General features: G+C 37.5%; 1 protein-coding gene across 1 annotated transcript; it reads right to left on the minus strand.

Annotated features, from left to right (window-relative positions):
• Positions 1-13,919: 13,919 nt before the first annotated feature.
• On the minus strand, positions 13,920-22,831 carry LOC105058114 (tRNA (guanine(26)-N(2))-dimethyltransferase 2). The gene is made up of 12 exons (XM_073249294.1): positions 22,448-22,831; positions 20,487-20,780; positions 19,408-19,495; positions 19,176-19,299; positions 16,968-17,105; positions 16,819-16,891; positions 16,635-16,723; positions 16,377-16,482; positions 16,033-16,245; positions 15,285-15,479; positions 14,994-15,071; positions 13,920-14,433 (listed from the first exon to the last, which is right to left on the minus strand). Exons 1-12 carry the CDS (start codon positions 22,781-22,783, stop codon positions 14,161-14,163), a joined length of 2,007 nt encoding a protein of 668 aa, XP_073105395.1. The 5' UTR covers positions 22,784-22,831; the 3' UTR covers positions 13,920-14,160.
• Positions 22,832-23,098: the final 267 nt, after the last annotated feature.

The following is a 23,098-nucleotide window of genomic DNA, read 5'->3' on the forward strand; positions in this document are numbered from 1 at the left end:
TTACTTCTAATCTATCCCATATTTTTTTAGCTGACATGCATGTTGAAATATGATTGAATTCATTAGCATTTAGAGCACAATATAAAATATTCATGGCTTTAGCATTTAGTTGAGCCATTTTCTTATCAACCTCATCCCATTCTTTTTCAGATTTGGTTGATTCCACACCATCAATTATTTTAGTGGGTGTGTGTAGTCCATTTACTATGATACTTCACATATCATAGTCAAGTGCTTGAATAAAAATTTTCATCCGAGCTTTTCAATAGGTATAGTTTGATCTATTGAAAAGTGGAGGTCGGTTGGTGGACTGTCCCTCGACTACTGAAGTACCAACTTGAGTTGCCATAGATCTTTAGCTCTTTGATGGTTAAATCAAAGTAAGATTAGAGCATCGAGCTCTGATACCACTTGTTGCCCAGCTATGTAACCCAAGAGGGGGGGTGAATTGAGTTTTTAAAAATTTAAAAATAACTTACAACTATGAGGATTATTTAACAATGAGCAAGATAAATGTAGAGAGTAAAATTTAAGCAAGGTGTAGAAGTTGGATGCAAGAATACAAGAAGATAAGAAAATTTAAAAGGAAAGCAAGTAAGCACAACACAAATAAAAAAATTTATAGTGGTTCGGTGCCAACCTTGCACCTACATCCACTCCCCAAGCTCCTATTTGGGAATCCAAATTCACTAATTCGTATTCAAACCGAATACAACGTCGGAACCTCTGACTCTAGCTATTCCAAGCTAGAACACTTATTTTTCGGATACAAGCCAATCCAATACAATCTGATTCAAGATTCAGATCAATCTTTCCACATTTTAGAATCCTTCCAAAATAAAAAGTCAACTCAAAAATAGAGTATAACAGTTAATCACACGGAAATACAGATGTAGCTCCTTTAATGAGCGAATAAAGCTTTAAATACACTTTACACAAAGAGAAGCAAGCTTTTCTGATTTCCCTCAAGGTGGTTGAAGACTTGAATGAGCTCTTGAAGGGTTTGTGAACTTGAAATAAAAGCTTCTTTAACTTGTAAGAGGACTTTTGCTTAGGGTTGAAATGAATGCTTGAAGAATCTTTTTAAAACCTTGTTAATTCCCTCCTTTAAGTGCCTTTTATAACTTCAAATGATGGTGGAGAGTAATCTGGACTGAAATAGAGCCATTAGAACACATTAAATGGGTATTAAATACAGTCAAAACGAGCTGAAAACTAGCCGTTGTAGAGTTTTTCCGTCGCAGGGGTCGACTCATAGGGTCGACTCATGCTCATGAGTTGATTCATGGGATCGACTTCTGTGGCACAGAACAGAAAATGACTGTTATGTAATTTTGGCCTACACAACAACAGAGGTCGACTCATAGGCTCGACTCATGCACAGGGGTCGACTCACAGAGTATGCCAGCCAAAAAATTCAACATGCCGTTCAACCTCTTTTGACATAAGTCGATTCATAGGGTCGACTCAAATTTATAAACATGATTTTCTTTCAAAATGCACATCCAAAAATATTAAAATTGCCTCCAATAGATTACAAATCTTCTGCTCTTGCTCTTGAGGCTTTCGAATCAGAACTTGGTAAAATTATGATTTTATCTCTGAAATACAATAAATCTTTTTCCAAGCAAAAATCATTAGTAACCCCCTCAAATACTTTGTAATCATCAAAATCAATTCAAGAAGCAACATCTCGAGATATATTTTCTAACAATCTCTATCTCGACTCGATATTCGGCCTCCACATATCTCTGAGAGCCTGTGATCCATCTCACCCCCACGCCCCGGGGCATACCTGCTGTCTCATGGATGGACAAACGTGGGAGTCGAGTCAGACCACTCGATCCAACCTTCATCATGGACTATGTCCACTCTGACCAAAGATCTGCTTGGGGTACCATCCTGCGGTAATAGAAATCTCACCATACGACGTCGTCACTCGTCTTCTCGAATCTCCTATCTAGTGTCCGATCCACCTCTTCCTAGAGCTCCACCTCATTCTGGGCTTCTCCTGACTCCTGAAGCTCCACCTCGCACTGGACTTTTCATCAGGTAGTAATTTTCTCTCATCCTCATCTTTTCCTCCAGAACAATTCTATCACCGCGCAATACCTTCAAGATTCCTCCACCAGCTACCGTCCTGTAGCCTCTTGAATTCAGTCTGCTAAGTGAGATAAGATTCTGCCTAAAATCGAATATGTATCGGATCTCCCCCAATCTTCTCACTACACCATCATGTGTCCTCTAGCTGATCGTCCCGATGTCTCTGATCGCTTAGCTCGATCCATCCGGCAGATAAACAATATCCTCACTGCTCTTCCAGAAGTCAAACTACTCTTTTTCGCAACATACATGATAGGTGCATGCAAAATCTAAAATCCACTACTGGAAAGAAGTAGATACCTCGTCAGATATCTCTAGGACATCATCCTCTGACTCGCTATTGGCCGTCGCTGCAATAGCCCTTGTCCGATTCCTAAGTAGAAGGCAATCTCTGGCTAGATGCCCTAACTCATCACATCAATAACATCTGGTCTCGCTCAAGTCCCTCATCCTGGATTTGGACCGCCCTCACCGCAATCTCCTGTCGCTTTGTATACCACCTTCTGCTCCTCTAGAAATCACCAAAGCTGAGCTGCCTCCACCTAAGCTCGAAGCTGGGTTCTTCCTCTTGAGAATCTCATTCTGGAGAATCACTGCAGTAACCTCATCCATCTTAATGGTGCTCTTTCCCACTAGAAGAGCAGTTACTAAAGACTCATACGAAAGGAGGAGCAACGTTAGCAAGACCAGCGTCCTGATCTTCTCCTTAACTTTCTCGCCAATATTGAGGAGGTCAGTGAGGATCTTCTAGAGGTGACTAAAATACTCTTACACGCTCTGTCTCTCAGTCATCCACAGCTGGTAGAACTGCCTCCAGAAGAAAAAGGGTGTTGGTGAGAAACTTTACCATGTACAACTTCTCAAGCTTCGATTATAGCATCGTAGGAGAAGTCTTGCCAAGCACATAGATCACCACCTCATCCATTAGGTACAAGCGAATCGTACTCACTGCATGTATCTGGAGTTGCCTCCAATCCTTCACCTCCATAATAGTCGGCTTCTCGTCACACAAGAGAGCATCGATCAATCCTTGCTAGATGAGCACGTCTTTCACCCTTGACTGCTACAAAGTGAAATTGCTCTTTTCATTAAATCTGTTGATCTCTATCTTGATTGTGTTTGTCTTCTCCATCTTCTATCTCGTTCACCACTGCTGCAACCTACGCTCTGGTACCACTTTGCTCTGATACCAATTGTTACGCCCAGAATCTAGTACCATATGATGCAGTAGGAAGAAAAAAAAAATAAAACAAGAAACACAATACAAATACGTGAATCGACTTCAAGCTTACCTCCACGAGACGTGCAAGCTTCACTATAAGAGAATAAAATAAAATCAATACAAGAGGAACTCACCACTCAACCCTTGTACAGGAGTCTCTCAAGAAAAAAATTTTAAAATCATTACAAAAGCTCTCTAAAATCTCTGTGAAAGCCTTTCTGCACCTTCAGGACGTCACCAGCTTCCCAATGCAACAAATGATTCATCAATTGAAACTAAATAGGCTCTAGAATCACAAAATATTATTTCGGTAGGAAACAGAGTCCCAATCAAGTTTAGAATCATCCGTGACCGTTCGATTGTGACCAGCTCGCACCAGAGCTATCTGATCGTACAAAATATCCTCTGATCATGCCTGATCATGTTCGAATTCACTCTCAGCCATCCGATTGTGATCGGCTGCGATCTGAGCCATCGGATCGCGCAATCCAGCCCTTGAACCGCATGTTCAGTCCACGCCGGTCCCATGGACTGTGCAGCGCCCTGCGATCCATGATGGACAGCACGAGCGCTAGGCTTGGGCACCCCGCACATGAGCTAGGCCAGCCCGAGCGTGCATCTCCACGGAGCCCGACGATGCTCCGCCGACCTCTGCTGGCCACCACCGCCTCGTGCACCGTGCTATTCTTCTTTTGTGCGTATTTTCGCCGTTTGGACTCCGTTTGGGTTGTTCTTGGACTTGTTGGACTTCGTTTTTCATCCTGGACCTCACTATGGGCTCAATGTGGATTGAATCTTGAGGTATATTTTCTAACAAAGGTGACCAGTCTGTTGTTTGATTTCAGCAAGAGTAAAAGGTCCAGAGAAACCCAATAAGGAAAATATCATCTGAGCTGTTCCAGGGGGTTGGAGCGAATTATCTAAATATTATTTTTTCATGGAACTTACTCTGTAATTAGAAAATGGATACCATAAACTTTATATACCTCATTATCATAGTAAATTATAATTTTATTTTTATTTTTTTATTTAAATTTTTTGATCTTATATAAGTATCCAAGATCTTTTCAATGAATAACTGATATAAGACTAAATATATGTCCATACGAATTCTCACATATTTCCTCCATTTAAGTTCTGACGTTCTCATTAGGCTCAAGACTTAAATTCATATATCCATTCATAAATACCATTATCGATCATGGTCAGTCTAATGAACTCGTGCTACAGTATTCTCAAGTCCACATGAGTTATAGATCGAGTCTATTTTAATACCATTTATATCAACCTACTAAAAAACTAGTTGGAAGATATTATTTGGATTCTTCGGTCTTCTATAAATATCCAAGATCTTTCTAGCGAATAATCAATGTGGAACTAAATATACATCCGTACATATTCTCATAATAATTTAAAAAGCAAAAAAATAGGACTTTAATAAATCACCTTGAAAGACCAATTCAGTGTTTACCAACTAAATGAGCAAAAAGAGTTCTCTATATAAGTCCACCTCATTTCCAACATCTTGATCTCTTCTCCAATGTTGGCCCTCAATAACCCTATCGATCACCTGAATCCCATCGGTGGTGTCTCTCTCTGTAGCCCTACTCGGCTCTCCCTGCTCACCGTGGATGCGAGCAACGATAGCGATGGCTGCCCACCACCTGATAGATATGCAATGTCTGCTGATTTCTGTCAGCGCAAATCTTATAGTCACAAGACCAATGCTCAAGAATCTGCACAGCACCCTCTTTCGTCCACAATTTCTTTTGATTTTATAAAAATGTTCTGGGGCTTTGGTCCATATGCATAAAACATGCAGACATTGGGCTCCAGAGAACTTTCAGCGCGCACAAATTCTTATGCTGTCAAGAAACTTAGAAACCGCATACACCAGGCCCCTAGGCGCATAAAAATCTTTATGCTGTGAAGAATCCTCGTAGAAATGATCCACGGACTCAGTGCAGAGGAATAGGTCTTGCATGTAAGAATATTAAGTGCGTTTCAATCCCAGAGGAATAGGTCTTGCATGTAAAAATATTAAGTGCGTTTCAATCCATACAAAATAAAATAAATATGCGGAAACAGAGCCGCTTATACAGTTCCGTCTGATTGGCAACAGAATCGTAATAATAATGATCAAAATAGATCATATTTTTTAAATCAAAAATTAAATTAAATTTTTTTAAAAAATTTAAAATTAAAATAATTTTAATCTTAAATTTTATGGATCATTTTAATAATTAAATTTATAATATATTAATGATATATTGATATATCAATTTTTTATTAGATTGAAAAATATTTTTGTTCTTATATTTCAGTCTAGGATCGTTATCGGGATCAATCTTGGATTCCTAACCTTCAAAACAGATATCCTATCATTAGATTGCGGGATGATTTAAGGAGTGGAGGTGATTTAAAATTGTTACCATATAGGATCATCATTGTGCAACTAAATACGGTGATCTCATTATCTTTATCCACGTTACCTGATCTTGGGTGAATTATTTCATAACAAATGCCCCCTTATGGTAGAAGTTAGTAGGTCTGAATTTTCGGAGGCAGTGATCGGATCTCGACCCCCTTTCTCGATCGATCCGAAGCCCTATCCCCCCCCCACCTTCTTCTATAAGCCTCTATTGAGATTCATTGCCAAGTCTAAATACAACTAAGATTCCATTGTTTGTTAGTCCTTAATTTTAATGACTTTAAGATTCTATTCCTAGTGTTATTTTATTTTATTATTTTTTTTTAAAGATTATTAGAGTTTATGTTCTAGTAGGATTTTAGTTTTTGAGTCAAGATAAGAGTCAAATTTTCACCTATATAATGCTCTATTTGAAAGAATCTTTGGTATCTCCTTTGTACGTAGAAGATGATATGAAAAATTGTCTGCAAAATAGTGAAAAACGGTATAAGAAGAAAGAGAAAAGAGATTATTTGTGCACGTGGAAGCTCTTTCATAAGGCATCTTTGTAAAGTTTTGATCTTTATTCTTCTTTGAATCAATTTATTTATCTCTTTTAATTTTTTTCTATAATTATTTTTTTTCTCAAGATTTTCTATAAATATTTTTTGTTTGGTGTTTGTTTTGGATTTTGGATTGGAACGATCGGTTTACTCCATGTAACGTGCCATTTTATATGATATCAGAGCCAAATGTTGAGATTGGTGGCCCATGTGTTTGTGGCTCTACATGGTATCAGAGCTATAGATTTTGAGATTGCTGGCTTGTGTGTTTGTGATTTTATATGGTACCAAAGCTATAGGTTTTGAGATTGTTGGCTCATGTATTTGTGGTTTTACATAATATCATAACCATAAGCTTGGAAAGTCGTTGGGCAGTTTGCGGCTTCAATCAATTTATTCGAAGCATATTTTTTTAGAGCGACAATTTGATTGTTAGAAATTCCCATGTTCGTAACTCGGTGTGGTTGAAGAGAGCTTTCAATAATTTGTTTTACCATCTCTATCAATGGAAAGTGCTATTACTGTCTCTATCAATAGGTTTAGTTATAAGATATCAGATCGTATCAATATTAATAAGGCTACTTTTACTGCTACCACTTATCTTCATAAGTTGAATAATATATATTATCCATATTGAAAGACTCTTGTCATGTTTTATTTGATAGACCAATATTTATAGAATACTTTGGATTAGTCAGAGATGATGCCAACAGATGAGATTATAAGAAGAAACTGAAATCTGAAATCTCAAAAAGTAATGTGGATTCTTTAAATTTTAGTTGATAAAAAAGAATTATCTCCATATTCAAGATGCAAAGGAGCTAAAGAAAGCATGTGATATTTTGCAGTTGTTCACTCAATTCATGTAATATGGGACATCTCAAATGAAAATTACCAAAAGAGTGGATTCTAGTTCCAAACTTTTTTAAAAATATCAAAGAAGAATAAAATTGGTTTAAAGATGAAAATTTGAAATAAGAAGAGCTTGATCAATTAGAGACTGGATCAATTTCTGAAGACTCTAAGCATGACAAAGCGGATCTGCTTGAAGATCAATCAAGTCTAAAAGAAGATTTGGTGCAAGAGAAGCTTGATCATATGGCTACCATATCAACATTAGAAGAGATCATGATTGAAGAATCCATTGATTCTAAAATTGCTCAGAAAGAGTCAAATAATGCTATAATTGATTTGGTTATGGAGATCCACATCGAGGAATCAAATCATGTAAAAGAGTTCTATATTGAATCTATCCAAGTTTGGATATTCTATGTGAACATTTAGCCAATCATAAGGATGAAGAACTGATTAATTTTGAACTAATTCTAGAGATCAAGCAGCAGAGAAATATGCTTGGTGGAGATGATTCTTCCTTAGTTTTGATAAAATTTTTAGTACATCAGTTAATTTTGAAGCTACTCTAAAGTTCGAGTTGTTAAAAAACTCCATGCATGAAGATTTGATTCCATATCTAAAAGCCAATTATGTGTAGATACATAAAATAACATAAGTGGAGGTAGATCTATCAATTTGGGTTGGATCCATCGGGTTGGCCTACCCCGCCATGTAAATGAAATGGGTTGGATTCATATTTTAGCAACCCATTTAAAAATGGATCAAATAACTCGCCCCATATGGATTGATGGGTCGGAGCGGGTCAAATACCCGCCTCTTTTTTCTTTTATATATATATATATTGAAATTAGTCAATTAGACCCTTAATTCCAAACCCAAATCCCCTGCCTTATCCCCTTTCATCTAGAAAGAGAGGAGAGATCGAGAGAGAGCTACCGCCGCCGCCGCTGTCGCCGTCGTCTCATCCGAACATCATCGGTCGTCATCCAGTTTGCATCGCCCATGGTGTCCCCCCATCGCCCAAGCTCCTCCATGCTCCCCAACGATCGCATCGCAGCCCCCAGCCCCCCTCCTCCCCCCACTCCCCGACGAGCGCATCCCGACCCCCTGCGAGCTCCTTCGTGCTCTCCAACACCTGCATCGAGGCCCTCGGCCCCCCTCCTCCCTCCCCCCGGTGCCCGCCTCCCAAGCCCCCACGAGCATTTTACGCTCTTCGGTGCTCATATCCCGACCCCCTCTTCCTCCATTCCCCGGTGAGCTCCTCCTCCTCGACGCTGCTCTCTTATCCCCTCATGCTCCCCCCTTCCCTCTACTCCCCGATGAGCTCCTCTATCAGGCACTCGCACCCTGGTCCCCCGCGAGGCTATGACTTTCCCTATGGCCACACGTGCCTTGGCCCAGCGCCCACATCCCACCCCAGTCTCCACCCTCTGTGCCCCTTCCCCATGATGCACCCTCGATCCCACGGTCGCCGTGCTCACATCGCCTTACCCCCCTCCCCCAGTCCTCGATGGGCTCCTCCACCCTCACTCCCTCCCAACCCCTCCGTCTGGTGTACCTGCGAGTCCACCCCACACCCCCACCCCCATCCCTCCACTCAGGCTAATGTTATTGAAGAGATAATTGATGAAGAAGAGGAAGAGGATGAAGAATTGAATGATGAGGACCACAATGATGATATGGAGGATAATTTTTTGAGACTTTGATTTGCCTCTAAATTAGTTTGAAAATTAAAACTTTAAGTCTTTTAAGTTTGGATTGTATTAAGTATTTAAGTTTGACAATTTTATTTTATGACTCTAAGAATTGAGATATAAGATTTTGATAGATTGATTTGAGCTTAAATTGAATATAAAATTATATTTATATTGTTGTTTGCAGATTTTTTTTTTAACAAAATTTGTTGGGCTGGTCCATTTAACCCGTGGCCCATAGCAGGTCGGGTTGGTTCAGGTTGGAATTTTTCCAACTCGTCAGTTAAACGGGCAGCCCACCCTGACCCATTTAGAGGTGGGTCGGGGCGGGCCTGCCTGTCTTGACAGCTCTAAGTGGAGGTATATGAGTATGGTAAAAGTTTTGCTTTTGATTTTACTTATGTATAGGTGTTGGCTGATACTCATAGTTATGGCAATCGACAATTTGACATTCATCAAGATAAGCTAGATACTAGAAAAAATTTATACATTGTGATTGTGAAGTCAATACCTAGAGAAAGAGTTGTGGGACATCATTATCTTCGATATATGCATCGAAGAGGATAAGTCAACGAAGAAATTCATATGCGAGCCAATAAAAGAGTCTTGCTATTCAATTGTTGGTTTGATAAGTTATTATATATTGCTGCTAATATAGTAAGGATAGTAATGGCTACTATGGTGTTTCGTGACATCGACAAATTCAACATGGTACTTTCTAATGAGGGAGAGTATTGAGATTCATTGCAAAATCAAAATTCAACTTGGATTTCATTTTTAGTTGGTCGTTAGTTTTAATGACTTTAGGATTCTATTTTTAGTATTATTTTATTTAATTATTTTTTTTAAAAGTTGTTAGAGTTTGTGTCCTAGTGGATTTTTAGTTTTTCAATCGAGATAAGAGTCAAATTTTCACCTACATGGTGCTCTATTTAAAAAGATCTTTGATGTCTCCTTTGTATGTGAAAGACAATTAAAAATGGTATGAGAAGAAATAGAGAGGAGAGATTATTTGTGCTTATGGAGGCTCTTTCGTGAAATATCTTTATAAGATTTTGATCTTTATTCTTTTTTGAATAAATTTATTTTTCTTCCAATTCTTTTCTTCTTCCACAAAATTTTAAGTTAGACTTAATTGGGTACAAAATTTGAATTAATTAGACTTAATTAAGTATAAAATTTTGAGTTAGACTTAGTTTAAAAGTCCTAAAGAGTTTAGAATTGATGGTCTTTCGAAATTATTTCGAACCAGCTTTGAATTAGATTCGAATTGGATCTTTTTTGGATGAGATCCTAGGAGTCTTATTTTCACTGAGACTCCCTCACTCCTTAACCGACCAGTATCTGGTATGGTGCTGGTTTGAGCATCCCACCCAGATGGTGCTAGTTTGAGCATCCCACATGGGTGTGGGAGTGGGTGCAAAGAGGGTGTCATATGTAGTGCTAATCCCATCTCAAGTAGAAGTCCTTCTTTGATAAGTAGTGGACTGATTCAAAGCATGTATGAATTAGGAGTCCTACACTTATTGGATCATGAACATCATCTATAAATAGAGAGGATCTCTACCTATGGATACATAGCAAAGAAATTAGATTGAGAGAAGAGAGAAAGAGAGGGAGAGGCATGAGCTTGTGAGCGCCCCTTCTCCTTTGGGGTGTCCTCCTCTTTGCTGCCCCCTCTTCTTCTTGGCATGGGCTCTTCTTGGGCGTCCCCTTTGCTAGTGTGAAGGGTCACACCAGCACCTCTTCTCCCTCCTTTGGTGGTCTTGCGAAGGTGCTTTGATCAAGAGATTCATCTCGCTTTTCTGTGTTGCTTGGCATGCGCACGAAGTAGAAGGCCTGTAGTTTCAGACCTACACGAAGGTTGAATCTAGATTTCAGAGATTTGATCCACAATTTCACTGCAATCTAGGTAAGAATTTGATCCTTGTTCATATAAATTATAGAAAATTTTTAAATGCAACCTTAGTTATCCACGAGAAACAGGTTTCTTTCCCTTCATCTTGGGCTAGTATGGTCGATCTACTCCATATAGTATGCCATTCTATATGGTATCAGAGCTAAAGATTTGAAATTCATGGCCTATCTATTTGTGACTCTACATGGTATCAGAGCTAAAATCTTGAGATTGACGGTTTGTGTGTTTGTAGCTCTATATAGTGTTAGAGCTATATGTGTGGAGAGTAGTCAAGTCATCTGCATCTTCAATCAGATTTATTCAGAGCACAATTTATTAGAGTGGTGACTTGATTGTTGATAATTCCTATGTTCGTAGTCTGGCGTGGTTTAAGAGCTTCCAATAATTTGTAGTGCAATGGTGCTAGTATGTGAATTCTTATTTAGTGATTCAAAAGATAAATCATCATGACCGATGCTATTACTATCTTGATCAATGAGTTTAGTTATAAGATGCCTGATCGTCCAACATTAATAAGGCTAACTTTATTATTATCACTTCTCTTCGTAAGTTAAATAATACCTATTATGCATATTGGAAGGCTTTTGTTAGGTCTTATTTAATAAATCAAAATTTATGAGATATTTTAATTGAGTCAGAGATGATGCCAATAGATGAGATTGCACGAAGAAAGTTGTATCTGAAATTTAAAAGATAATGTGGATTCTTCATATTTCAGTTGATAAAAAAAATTTTCTCCATATTCGGGATGTAAAGGAGCTAAAGAAAGGGTGAGATATTCTTGCAGCTATCCACTCAAATTCATATAAGCTGAGATATCCCAAATAAAAATTACCTGAAGAGTGGATTCTAGTTCTAAGCTTCACCAAAAATCTCAAAGAGGAACAAAATTAGTTTAAAGATGAAGATTAGAGATTGGATCAACTTCTGAAGACTTGAAGCATGATAAAATTGATCAGCTTGAGAATCAATTAAGTTCAGAAGAAAATTTAGAGCAAGAATAGCTTGATTAGATGGCTACCATATCAAGTTCATAAGAGATTATGATTAAAGAATCAGTTGATTTTGAAATTGCTTAGGCATAATTAAAGGATGCTGTAGTTGATCTTATTATGGAGATCTGTATTGAGGAATTAAATCATATGGAAGAGTCCTATGTTGAACTTATTCTAGATTTTGATGTTTTTTATGAAGATTTAGTCGGTCATAAAAATGAAGAACTAGCTAAGCTTGAAGTAGTTTAAGAGATAAATAGCAAGGAGATATGCTTGGTGGAGATATTTTTTTTTGTACCTTGGTGTTTGACAAGATTTTTTGGTACATCTGTTAAATTTAAAGCTACTCTAAAGTTTGAGCTTTTAGATGACTCTATACATAAAGATTCGATTCCGTACGAAGAAGCCAACTCTACTTAGATATTTGAAGCTTCTCAAGTGAAGATATATGAATATAATCAAAATTTTGCTTGTGATCTTACTTGTGTGCAGGTAACGACCAATGCTCATAGTAAATATAACTGGTGACTTAATGTTCATTGGGATGAATATGGATACTTAGGAATCTTGACATCATGATCCTGGAGTTATTGCTAAGAGAAAGTATTGATAGGCATCGTCGATTTCGATATATGTATCAAAAAGGACGAGCCAATATAGGAATTAATCTTCGAGCCAATAAAAGAGTTTTATTATTTAATTATTGGTTCGATAAATTATTATATATTAGTATTATTACGGCAATGATAGTGATGGCTATGATAGTGCTTCATGACATCGATAAATTCAACATTATTGGTATGAACTTTATAATGAGGGGGAGTATTGAAATTCATTGCCGAGTTCTAATCCAATTAGGATTCGATTTTTAGTTAGTTTTTAGTTTTAATAATTTTATGATTCTATTACTAGTGTTATTCTATTTCATTATTTCCTTCTAAGGATTATTAGAATTTATATTCTAATAGATTTTTGGTTTGTGAGTTCAAGTAGAAGTCAGACTCCCACTCATATGATGCTCTATATAAAAAGACCTTGGGTATCTCTTTGGTAGGTAGAGAACGGTGTGAAAGATTATGGTGGAAAGAAAGAGAGAGGAGATATATTTGTACCTGTAGAGACTCTTTCATAAAGCATTTTTATAAAGTTTAGATCTTTATTCTTCTTTGAATAAATTTATTTCTCTCTCAAATTTTTTCTTTCATAATTATTTTTTTCTCATGATTCTCTACAAATATTTTTTGTTGGACATTTATTTTGAATCTTAAGCCGGTATAGTCAACCTATTCTATGTAACATGCCTTTCTATAGCCTTCTCTCTCATTTCTTCTCTTCCAATTACTCTTGTGACCGGTGTTAAGGTCAAAAGGCTTAGGGTGCTATGGTAATTTTACACTGGATGTAATCATAGTTGGGAAAATGATTTAATTGCTGAGTGATGATGATGAATTCGCTTTTGGAGTTGGTAGATCAAATTTATGCTTCTATTGTTGCAACTAGCAGTGGTTATAACCGGCTGAGTGTCATGGGCTTACCGGACAGCAAGATCTACACTACAATATTTGAAGCTTTCACAGTTTTGACTCAAATGGTTGATGAACAACCGTGCGGGAAATGGTTGTAAGGGAGAAGTTGCGACGGAGGCAAACAATGCCTACTAGGATCTTGCAAGGCAAATTTACCCCCTATTGGGGGTAGCGCAAGGAGCCTTCGTTCCTATTTCTTTTTTTTTTTTTTTTACGAAAATAATTTTTTATTCAATTATTGCATTGGTGTCCACGTACTCTTGGCCTGTTTGGATTATCTGTGGAATAATCCATGTATAGCTAGAAACCAGAGTTTGAGAAAGACTAAGGCAATGCAGAAGGATATTTTACAATTGCAAAAACTTTGATTCTTAGCAATCAATAGAAGAAAAAACACTTTCGAAATGTCGTCCTTTTTTTCCAAGACATCATGCCTGGGCTTGACCTGCATCCATGTGAGTTTTTTTTTCCCTCAATGCCTCACCTCTTTTTAAATCAGTTTGTGGGAATTCACCTCTAGCTATATTAATTCTCTATCTCAGGATCTCACCTAAAAAGATAATCAAAAATTATTATTTAGATTTCTTGACCTCATAAATTATCCAAGATCTCACGCATGCATAACCAGCCAACTGAGTCGAACTAAACATATGCCTGTGGAAGTAAAGCCATACCTGCATGTATCCTCACATACTTCTAATACATGCCCTTATGAACCCTTTGAATCTTGGAAGTCCTTGAGAAGCAATCAACTGATTTAGTACGTTCACATCAAATAAACTGTTTTTTATACAACTTAACCAAAAAATGAATTACATTAGGATTCCGAATTACTTGGAGATCAACCTTGTCATCTTGACTGGCGGCAGAACCATCACAGTTCTTTCTGGCGCTTTGTATCTGGTTCGTCTCCTTTCTGGCCAATGGGGTCATCAGTCTCCGGTGCAACCACCCGAGGTCCATTTATTTTTTCATGGCTAACTAATCCATTGACACTTTTTTGACCCAATGTAGAAGCATGCTTGATTTTGATCTGCCAGCCTCCCCTGATCTTTGGACCCAAATTCCTCTCTGGGTTCGGAACGAACCGTCGCACCTTCTCAGCTTGAGCTTTCCAGGATGGGGCGATTGATTGAGCAAAATTTGCCTAAACATTTAAGCAACAGATAAAATAGTAAATCAAGGGTAAAGCATTTTAAATTATGAATCAAAACTCCAAACTACCATGTGACTGATCCATGAAATTTTGATCTAGTGGACTAGAATAGAACTGCAAGGAACCTGGTCAAGATTTCAGAGGTTGTCCGGTTAAACTTGGTGATTAGATCTCTTTCATGTTCACAACACAATGAAAGATAAGGCATTCAAAGTAAAATACCAAGTTCAAATACTTGAAGATGCACCATACAAGATTCAAACGCATCACCTCCCCCTGGAACAGGTGGACGGGTGTTTATGGGTTTTTCTTTTTCTTTTTTGCTTTTGTCAGATTCGAAGGGAGGTTAGACTCCCAAATTTTTAAGGGTGTTTATCTCTTGCATCCAACTATACTATTAAGAGTACACTGTAACAGAAAGCCATTAGCCTTGCAGCATTCAGTCATTTTATATTGCCAGGTCCAATTAAATAAAGCCAAAATAGAAACAAGTAGTTAAAATGTGGACACTAAGCGAAGATACTCAAATTAATGAAAAGATTGAGCCGCACCTGTAGAGTTGGTTCTTTGGAAAGAATCACTGTTCCTGGCTGATATGCAGACCGAGCTTTCACTGGATGATTGTTGACCTATGTAGAGGAAAAATCCATATCAATAGAGAAACCACTAGATCGGCTATAAGAACAATTCAAGATTCATAATTAGCATATTAGTTACAAAGATTGAAGATGATAGTCTAACAAAGGTGAAAAAGAATGAAAGAAAGCAGAGGTGAAGGATAACATGTATCTGATACTTGAAGACAGCACTTCTGAGAAGTAAAGAAATGAGATGTAAACTACCCAGCAGCGCATCGTGTCCAAAATGACATCCATTGGGGCATCAGTTTTGAGTGCTAGTGGATTCACATGGCTGCCTGATATGCGATACCCAGCATTAATCACTGCAGAGCGAAGCATAGCAGCAGGTGGAGGGGTACATTTTAGAGTGGTGCACAAGTTGTGAAGACTGACAAATAGAGGGACATCAGGCAACTCCTGCATGCAAATAAACAATCATGATAAGTGGACATATCCTGGGAGGTCGGGGGGTGCAGAGAGAGAGAGAATCACTGTTGTGTTCATCAGAACTTTCTTATTGTTGCATGTCCCAACAAAACTACCAAATCAACAGTACTTCTAGACAAATTCACCTAACAACAATTATTAAAAAAATATTTTAAACATTTTAAGTTCTCTACTGACATGGACAGCACAGATCTATTTGTCTAAAAGAGATATTCTTCTGTAGTGTCCATATAAAGATTTTCCAAAGTGTTAGTCTGTTATAGGACTATTTCCCACTTTTGCTTGGTGCAGACATCGAAAATGGAGGACATAGAGCATAGTTTGTTGACTACTTGGTACCTTGTTTCTACTAACAAGTAGAATGCAGGAAAGTAGGGTGCATGTATCATGGTTATAGCTCCAACCAACATTTATGTTTGTTTCGAAGCATAAAAGATATCTATAAAAAAATATTGACAAATATATAAAGGTATTCTATGCCTCGAGAAGAATGGAACTGCAAACATGAAAATCAAGGTTATACCTCCAATACTGTTGTAAGTACAGCTGAAATTTTCTCGTATGCAGGATATCTATCCTTCATGGCTTTAACATTTGTTAACATAGAAGCCACCCATTCTTGGTCATGCATAGGAGCAGACCATATAGGTCCTCCCATGTTAAATTTCTTCCCACAATTACTGCACTCTTGAGCAACGACGGGACCAAAACTCGGTGCATGCTTCACACTGTTGTTCTAAAGTTCATAAAGAGACCAGAGAACAGAACTGATAAGATGTATGCAATGGTGCAAATCTGGATTACATGATCTAATGCAAGATTATCATCTGTGATAAAAAGAACTAAAAAGGTCAACAAGAAGAGCACCTTAATTGAAGTCCTCCCAAGACTTTGCAGATGAAAAGAATCACAACCAACACATTGATAGACATATGAGAGTTTAAGAGGAGTGTTCATCATTTCACAAGCAGAACTGCATATCAATTGACAACCATATCAAATATACACTGATCAACAAAAAATACATCATGCATAATAACATAACAAGCAAAACAGCAAACTGCCAAACTGATCATAAAAGAAATAGCCAAGTCCTACAATTAAATGAAAGGGATGAAAATGCACGTGAATATGCGCACAAAAACCCAGATATAGAAATCCATGTGTACAGAGAGGATGGGAACAATATAACGCTTATGACGGTTTGCGTGGGTCTGCATAATAAGAGCACAAAAGAAAGAAGAGAAAAAAACTGCATCAGTTGACATGTTGTTGAGTAAAAAGAATTGTTATATGGATGTCAAAGCACCTCAATGCAGGCAAGGAGGATCCTCAATGCCATCTCATGGCAATATTTTCCCTTCAACGGATAGGAACCATACCTGTTTTGCACATCAGCCAATAATGCAAGCACCCAAAAGTAGCAAATTTTCAGTTTATTGAAGTATGGAACCTTACTTGGAATAGCAAACTGATGTGTTGCCCCCACAGAGCACTGCTAGGTCGGTAGCCGTGCACATTAATATACCACCATCCGCAACTGTCTGGACTGCAGAGTCCAAGAACACAGAAGGTGATCCATAAGGATCAAGATCAACCCGATACAACAGTCACCAATACAATTTTGAGAAATCCATCAAGTCAGGTCACATCCTGATATATACCATTTTCTAGAACTTCAAAGTTTGATGGTGATGAAATCTCACATAGTAGCTGATAGAATAATGAATGTGTTATTGTAAAGCAGCTTTCTTCATATTATTGTCATGGTTCACATGCACAAGGAGATTAATGAAAAATATCACATATATAAGTTCTTAAATTAATGTGAAAATAAATCTTTGGAGTAGTGTCCCTTCAGATTTTTGTTCAATGCTAGTAAAGCAACTAGGATGGTCATACTAACAAAGAATCATTTTCATATATAAGCACTAGAAAAAAAAAACAAATCGTTTGTGTTGAGGCTACTTTATCAAGACTATTTAAAAAAATTCAGAGTAACTCAGGATCATTTTTGGTATCAGAACTATCACCAACAGAAATGTTCTCATATATTCCAGGTAGCTACACTCCATGGATCATTAAATTCACATGATCTTAAGAACTTAACACCCCAGATAACTTAAAGATTGGGGGTGTTTGGATGCTAGAAGATCTTATTGGCCCGATAAGAACATCTTGGCAAGGCCTCTTATTTTAGATTTAAATTGGAAGGGAAGAACTTCAAAGAGATGGGGTGGTGTCTAGCATAACAACCTCTGTTTCCAAGAGTTTTTTATCCAACGCAGAAAAAATGGGGATAACCCATGCTCGCTGGCTTCTCCTTATCATGGGTTTGCTCCTGCTTTCCATGTACAAGCTAAACCAAATCCCTAACAGGTGATAAGATCTTCTAGGAATCCATCTCATGCTGAAGTTTAATCCATGATGTCCATTTATTACCAAAAGCATTACTTGACCTATAGACCTGCTTTTACAGCATTTTATTTACACAGTTGACTACAAACACTCAAATTCCTCTACCAAGCATATTCGTTATTAATTCAGTTATTCTGGACCTGGAAAAAAGAATTAAATAGCGTCTCCAATGACAACCAAGTTAACAAACTGAGTGAAGTGATTTACTACTCGCACTCATATTAGCAGGCATCACCAATTTACCTCTAGCACTTCTTGAAAATTTGTATCTTCTGTGAATGGTAGCACAAAGTTGTTCCTTCACCACAGCTTTTCTACCACCATCAGCATCCATCTCCTTTAACATCAACTGTTATCTATCATTGCCACTGTCAGAATTTCTTTTCACCTTTACTATCATCTATTGTTGCTGTTGTTGTTAAAGAGAAAGTGAATCCATTTATTTATTGAAACTTGAAAATTGTTTATTACAAAGATAAGAAAAGAAGAAGAGAGGGGACAGAGAAAAAAGAAAGAGTAATCCATGCAAAGGAAATATGGGAGAGCATAAAGGATCCCAGAAATAGTCAAAGTTAGAGAGTGGATGGATGATAACTTCCAGTTAGCGAATGAAGTACATTTCTGCTGCTGAGGAAGACAGACCAATCCTGAATCAATGAATTGCCCTGAGCTTTTTGAGAAAAAACCTTCAATTCTTTTCCTTCCATGACGTCCAACAAAGAGTTAAGACCCTCTTATACTATAGTTGCTTCTATTTGATTCTCCTTTGGCACCATAAGATCAGAGAAATGAGAGAGAGGCAGGTCTGCCTTTAATACCAACACTATCACTGTCGGTATGTCACGACTGTCCACGTACCACCTATGCATTCATTCCATAAGACAAGGGCAGTGGGATGGGGTAGGTAGAAGGAAAAGGTATGACCTTTGAGCAGAAGGTCAATACTATTTCCATCACAAGACTATAAACAAATCCAAGCACTTGGTAAGAAAAACTCCTGGTCCTAATGCCATATGCCTTCAAGATTTGCACAGGAAAAGCTTTATTTAAGTATTAAAAAGCTGCCATTTTTCTATTCATGATTCCCAATTAAGAAATCATTCATGTTTTACATGCAGAACTCAGGTATCTACAATTGGGCTACACTGTTTTGCAATGGGCAATGGATTTCTGAAACAACACTACTTTTGAATCAAAGTTTTTAAGAAAGATGAACTTAAGATGCATAAATGGAAGGGAACAAAGAATACCACATCAAATTCTTTTGGGTGGGTGAGCATGTATACTTGAGCATCAGCAAGATGAGCTTCCACCTTTGAAGATGCCACGGAGCCATTGAATTGTACATTTCTCTTGCAAGCTTCTATAGATACTGCAGCATGGCAAGTGATGCTGTTCACATCCAAACCAAAGCATCGTGCTTACACAAAATACCAGCATACGACATGGTTCTATTGAGGAATAGAAAAATTGAAGATACCTTTATCACAATCTAGAGCCACGATTTGACCGAGTCCATCAACTTCACGAGCGTATCTCACAGATCTTGATCCAGAAGCAGCCAAAGCCTGCAAACTCATGATGAACAAGAAATAAGTTTAAGATTGATTTCAATTTTCCTCAAGTGGATTTATGAACAAGAACCTCATTGAAGAACTTCCAATGCTGTATAGATGAATCTGACTTCATTATAATTCATCGTATACGTACGTACATACATACATACATACATATATACATATGTATATACGTACGTACGTACGTATGTGTGTGTAGAGAGAGAGAGAGAGAGACTAGGATCCAATGAAGTAGATCTCCACTCAAATCTAGTTACGTCTTCATGGGACGATAAGGTCCAACATCAATGATTATAGATGTTTAATATGATGTACTATTTTTAAACTACTCATACACTAAAAATTATGTAACTTGGAGATCTCTAACCTATATATCAAGTGAACAATCTAAATAACATGAAATAATAAGTATTTTTTTTGACCAATCAATGCATAGGTCATGAATCTCGAAGTCATATGATTTTTGGTGTGTAAACAGCTTAGAGGTAATAGATCACATCCAAAGGCCTAAATCATCAATGTGAGACCCCCATTATCCCATCAAGACCTAACTGGATTAGAGTGGAGATCCATTCAACCAGATCTCCAAGTGGATCTCCTCTCAGATTTGGTCAAGTCTACATTGGATGGTAGGAGTCCTATATCAATAATCCAAGCTATTAGATATGATCTACTACTTGTAAACTATTTATACAAAAAAAAATGATTTAGGGATCCATAGCCTATGCATCAAGTATCAACAAACTGGACAATCTAAATAATATGAAATTACATACAATTTTTTATTACTTGATGCATAGGCTAAGATCTCCAAATTATATGATTTTGGTATGGAAGCAGTTTAAAAGTAGTAGATCACATCCAACGGCTTGGACCATCGATATAAGATACCCTTTTATCTAATGTGAACTTAACTAGATCTAAGTGGACATCTGCACAAGTGTACGAAAGTTTATCTAAGAAGGAAAATTTAAAGATATACCTCAAGGACTCTAGGAGCCTTGAATTCTTCCATTTCTTTTAAAGCAATAGCCTTATGAGATTCTCTTGAGATAGTTTCCATGTCATCTAGAGCCTGATTTAGTTTCACTTCACAATCTTCATTTGGTTCTTCATCTTGAACAACGCTTGATTCCTCAGATATGGGTCTTGGAGGTGAACACTCAGGCATCTTTGATTCTAGATGTGCCTTTCTACTAAACTTTGCAGCATGTTCTTCCTTGCATTTTGAGATAAAAGTTCTCAAAACAGCAATGGACATATCTCTGTTATTAACCTGATCACCAATATAAAAATTGTCGTTAGGCAAAGAAGACCACAAGTGAGACATGCTGAAAATGAAAGCAACAACAGAAGTAAAAAGAAATTGACACAAGAAAAAAGAAAACTTCAAGCCCATGGAAGTTTTATGGAACGGATAAAAATTGTAAAACATCAAACTGTCCTGTTACATGTCAATTTTAACCAAAGAAAGAAGCTTGCAACTAGAAAAAAAATAGCAATGCATCTCATTGGTCAAAAGAAAAACTATAAAATGTTATGATGCTATCCATTTTTCAACTGATATATTAAGTCAATACAAATTCTAACTGTTTGCAATTTTCACACCAAGTAACTCTTTGTGATCAATCATAGTTTCTAGCTAGATTGATTAGAGGTACCCAAGTTCTTTTTCACACCAAGTAAGAAAAGAACTTAAATTTGTTGAGTGATTGATATAAAATAGAATAACATGAAAGATGGAAAAAAGAGCAATCAATTTAATTGATAATGATTGCAATACAGCATATATGTAAGCCAATAAAAGAATTAACCATGGCAAGAATTTGACTACACTGCTCCAATCACGATGAACTTTCTTGCCCAAACCCTATGTAGAAGGATTAACTTGATTCCTTTGCTTATAGGCGAGTATCAAACAGTTTCCCTGATGATTAATGATCTATCATTGTTGACTTCACATGTTCCTTGAACTCCATATATGATCAGGTTGATCCTCCACTTTATGGATCTCTCGGTCTTGATGTGCAAGTTAAACCTCCATTCTGTAGATTATTCAACCTTCATGTGCGAGTAGGATGAACCTTCACCGGTTGAACATTCAATTATGTCACTCGACCTTCAATAGGACCAAATTGTACCTCCATTCTATACGTCACTCAACTTCCATCTATGAGTAAGTTGATTCTTCGCTCTATGAGTAGAATAGGATACATATTCATTAACGGTTGGAAAGAAAAGAAAAGAAAAAAAAAATCCACTGCCAAAAAGGACTTCGATTCCCAAAATCTTAGGAGCGGGGGTTAAACCTTGCGCTTAATCGGTTATGCAATCTAAGATAGTTTGGCAGTATTGCTGTTGTTGTGTCAAATGTGTTGGAGAGAGAGAGAGAGAGAGAGAGAGAGAGAGAGAGAGAGAGAGAGAGAGAGCCCAAATGAAGCCTAATTATCTTTATTAGAAAAAAGAGAAATTTACTTTCAACAATAATTCTTTTTGGATGGTGATTGCTGGTAGTTCTTTTACACAAGTAACTTCTTTTGGGTTGTTCTTTCAAATAACTTTGCTATTTCCTAATAACTTTCATTAGGAAAATAATTCCAGCAGTAAACCAGCCAATGTGTTCTATTCTATGACTGGCAAGTGGCGAATAATGATTCTTCCGCGTGGTCACACGTAACTTTGTTATCAAAAAAGAAAATTACAAAGGACATTGTTTTCTAAGCTATGAACAATAGAATTAGTTCAACATCTAACCAGAGATTCACACTGATATCAATGAAAAAGGAACAACTTTTCTTAACAATATGGTAAAACCAAGCAAAAAGGGCCGATCCTTACCAACACCATGGAAGGAAAAACCCAAAACAACAGAAGAACAGCTAGAACCATTATTTAGAAAAAACAGAAAAATCAGGAAAAAGGTAAGGGACGAGAAACTGGCACCTGGGTTTTGTTATAGAAGACTCTGTTGCCGGATTGCAATAGGATCTCCGCCTCCCCTTCTTTGACGATGGTGTACTCTTCGAGCTTCTTTCCGGCGTCGCCCATACCGAACTCCGACGGGGATTGCTCGAGGTGGTGGGATCCACGGCGGGAGGCCGAGGAAGAGAAGGAGAGGTTCCAATTTGATCGAATTCGACGTAGTCTCAGAGCCGTACCGACGAGGAACCGCATCCCATCGATCAAATAAATCCACATTCGAAACGAAGCACGCCGTTGGCGCCACGATTCTGGAAGCCGCCCCTCGTTATGAACCCTAATTTCTCGCAATCGGCGCATCTTAGATTTTAGCTATAAAAGTTTGCTAATATGAACGCCGAAAGGCCCAAGAATGCCATGGGCATCGTGAAGACCATCCTAGAAGCCCACATAGGTTAGTTTTTGTTACTTATTAGGCTAATCAAATGATTTAAATCATGTCAAGTTGGGTCCAGTTTTGCATGACAACCATTACACCTGCTATTTGTATCTAAGAAAAAAAAAAAAAAAAAAACTAACCTCGGCTATTATAATGGGAATGTCCAGGAGTCTAATTTGCATGACGAAAATTACCTCCACTATTACGTTTGCATGACAAAGATTATCTCAACTATT

Source organism: Elaeis guineensis, chromosome 15 (genome assembly GCF_000442705.2).
Source record: "Elaeis guineensis isolate ETL-2024a chromosome 15, EG11, whole genome shotgun sequence".
Lineage (NCBI taxonomy): Eukaryota > Viridiplantae > Streptophyta > Magnoliopsida > Arecales > Arecaceae > Elaeis > Elaeis guineensis.

Bases quoted from the DNA above. Each gene is read 5' to 3' on its own strand.
- LOC105058114 (XM_073249294.1), bottom strand. From the start codon at position 22,783: ATGCGCCGATTGCGAGAAATTAGGGTTCATAACGAGGGGCGGCTTCCA. The intron at 16,724-16,818 runs GTGCTTTGACAT...CTTATTATGCAG, and splicing joins TCCTCCTTGCCTGCATTGAG to ACCCACGCAAACCGTCATAA. The intron at 15,480-16,032 runs GTATAACCTTGA...ATTTGCATGCAG, and splicing joins TACTTACAACAGTATTGGAG to GAGTTGCCTGATGTCCCTCT.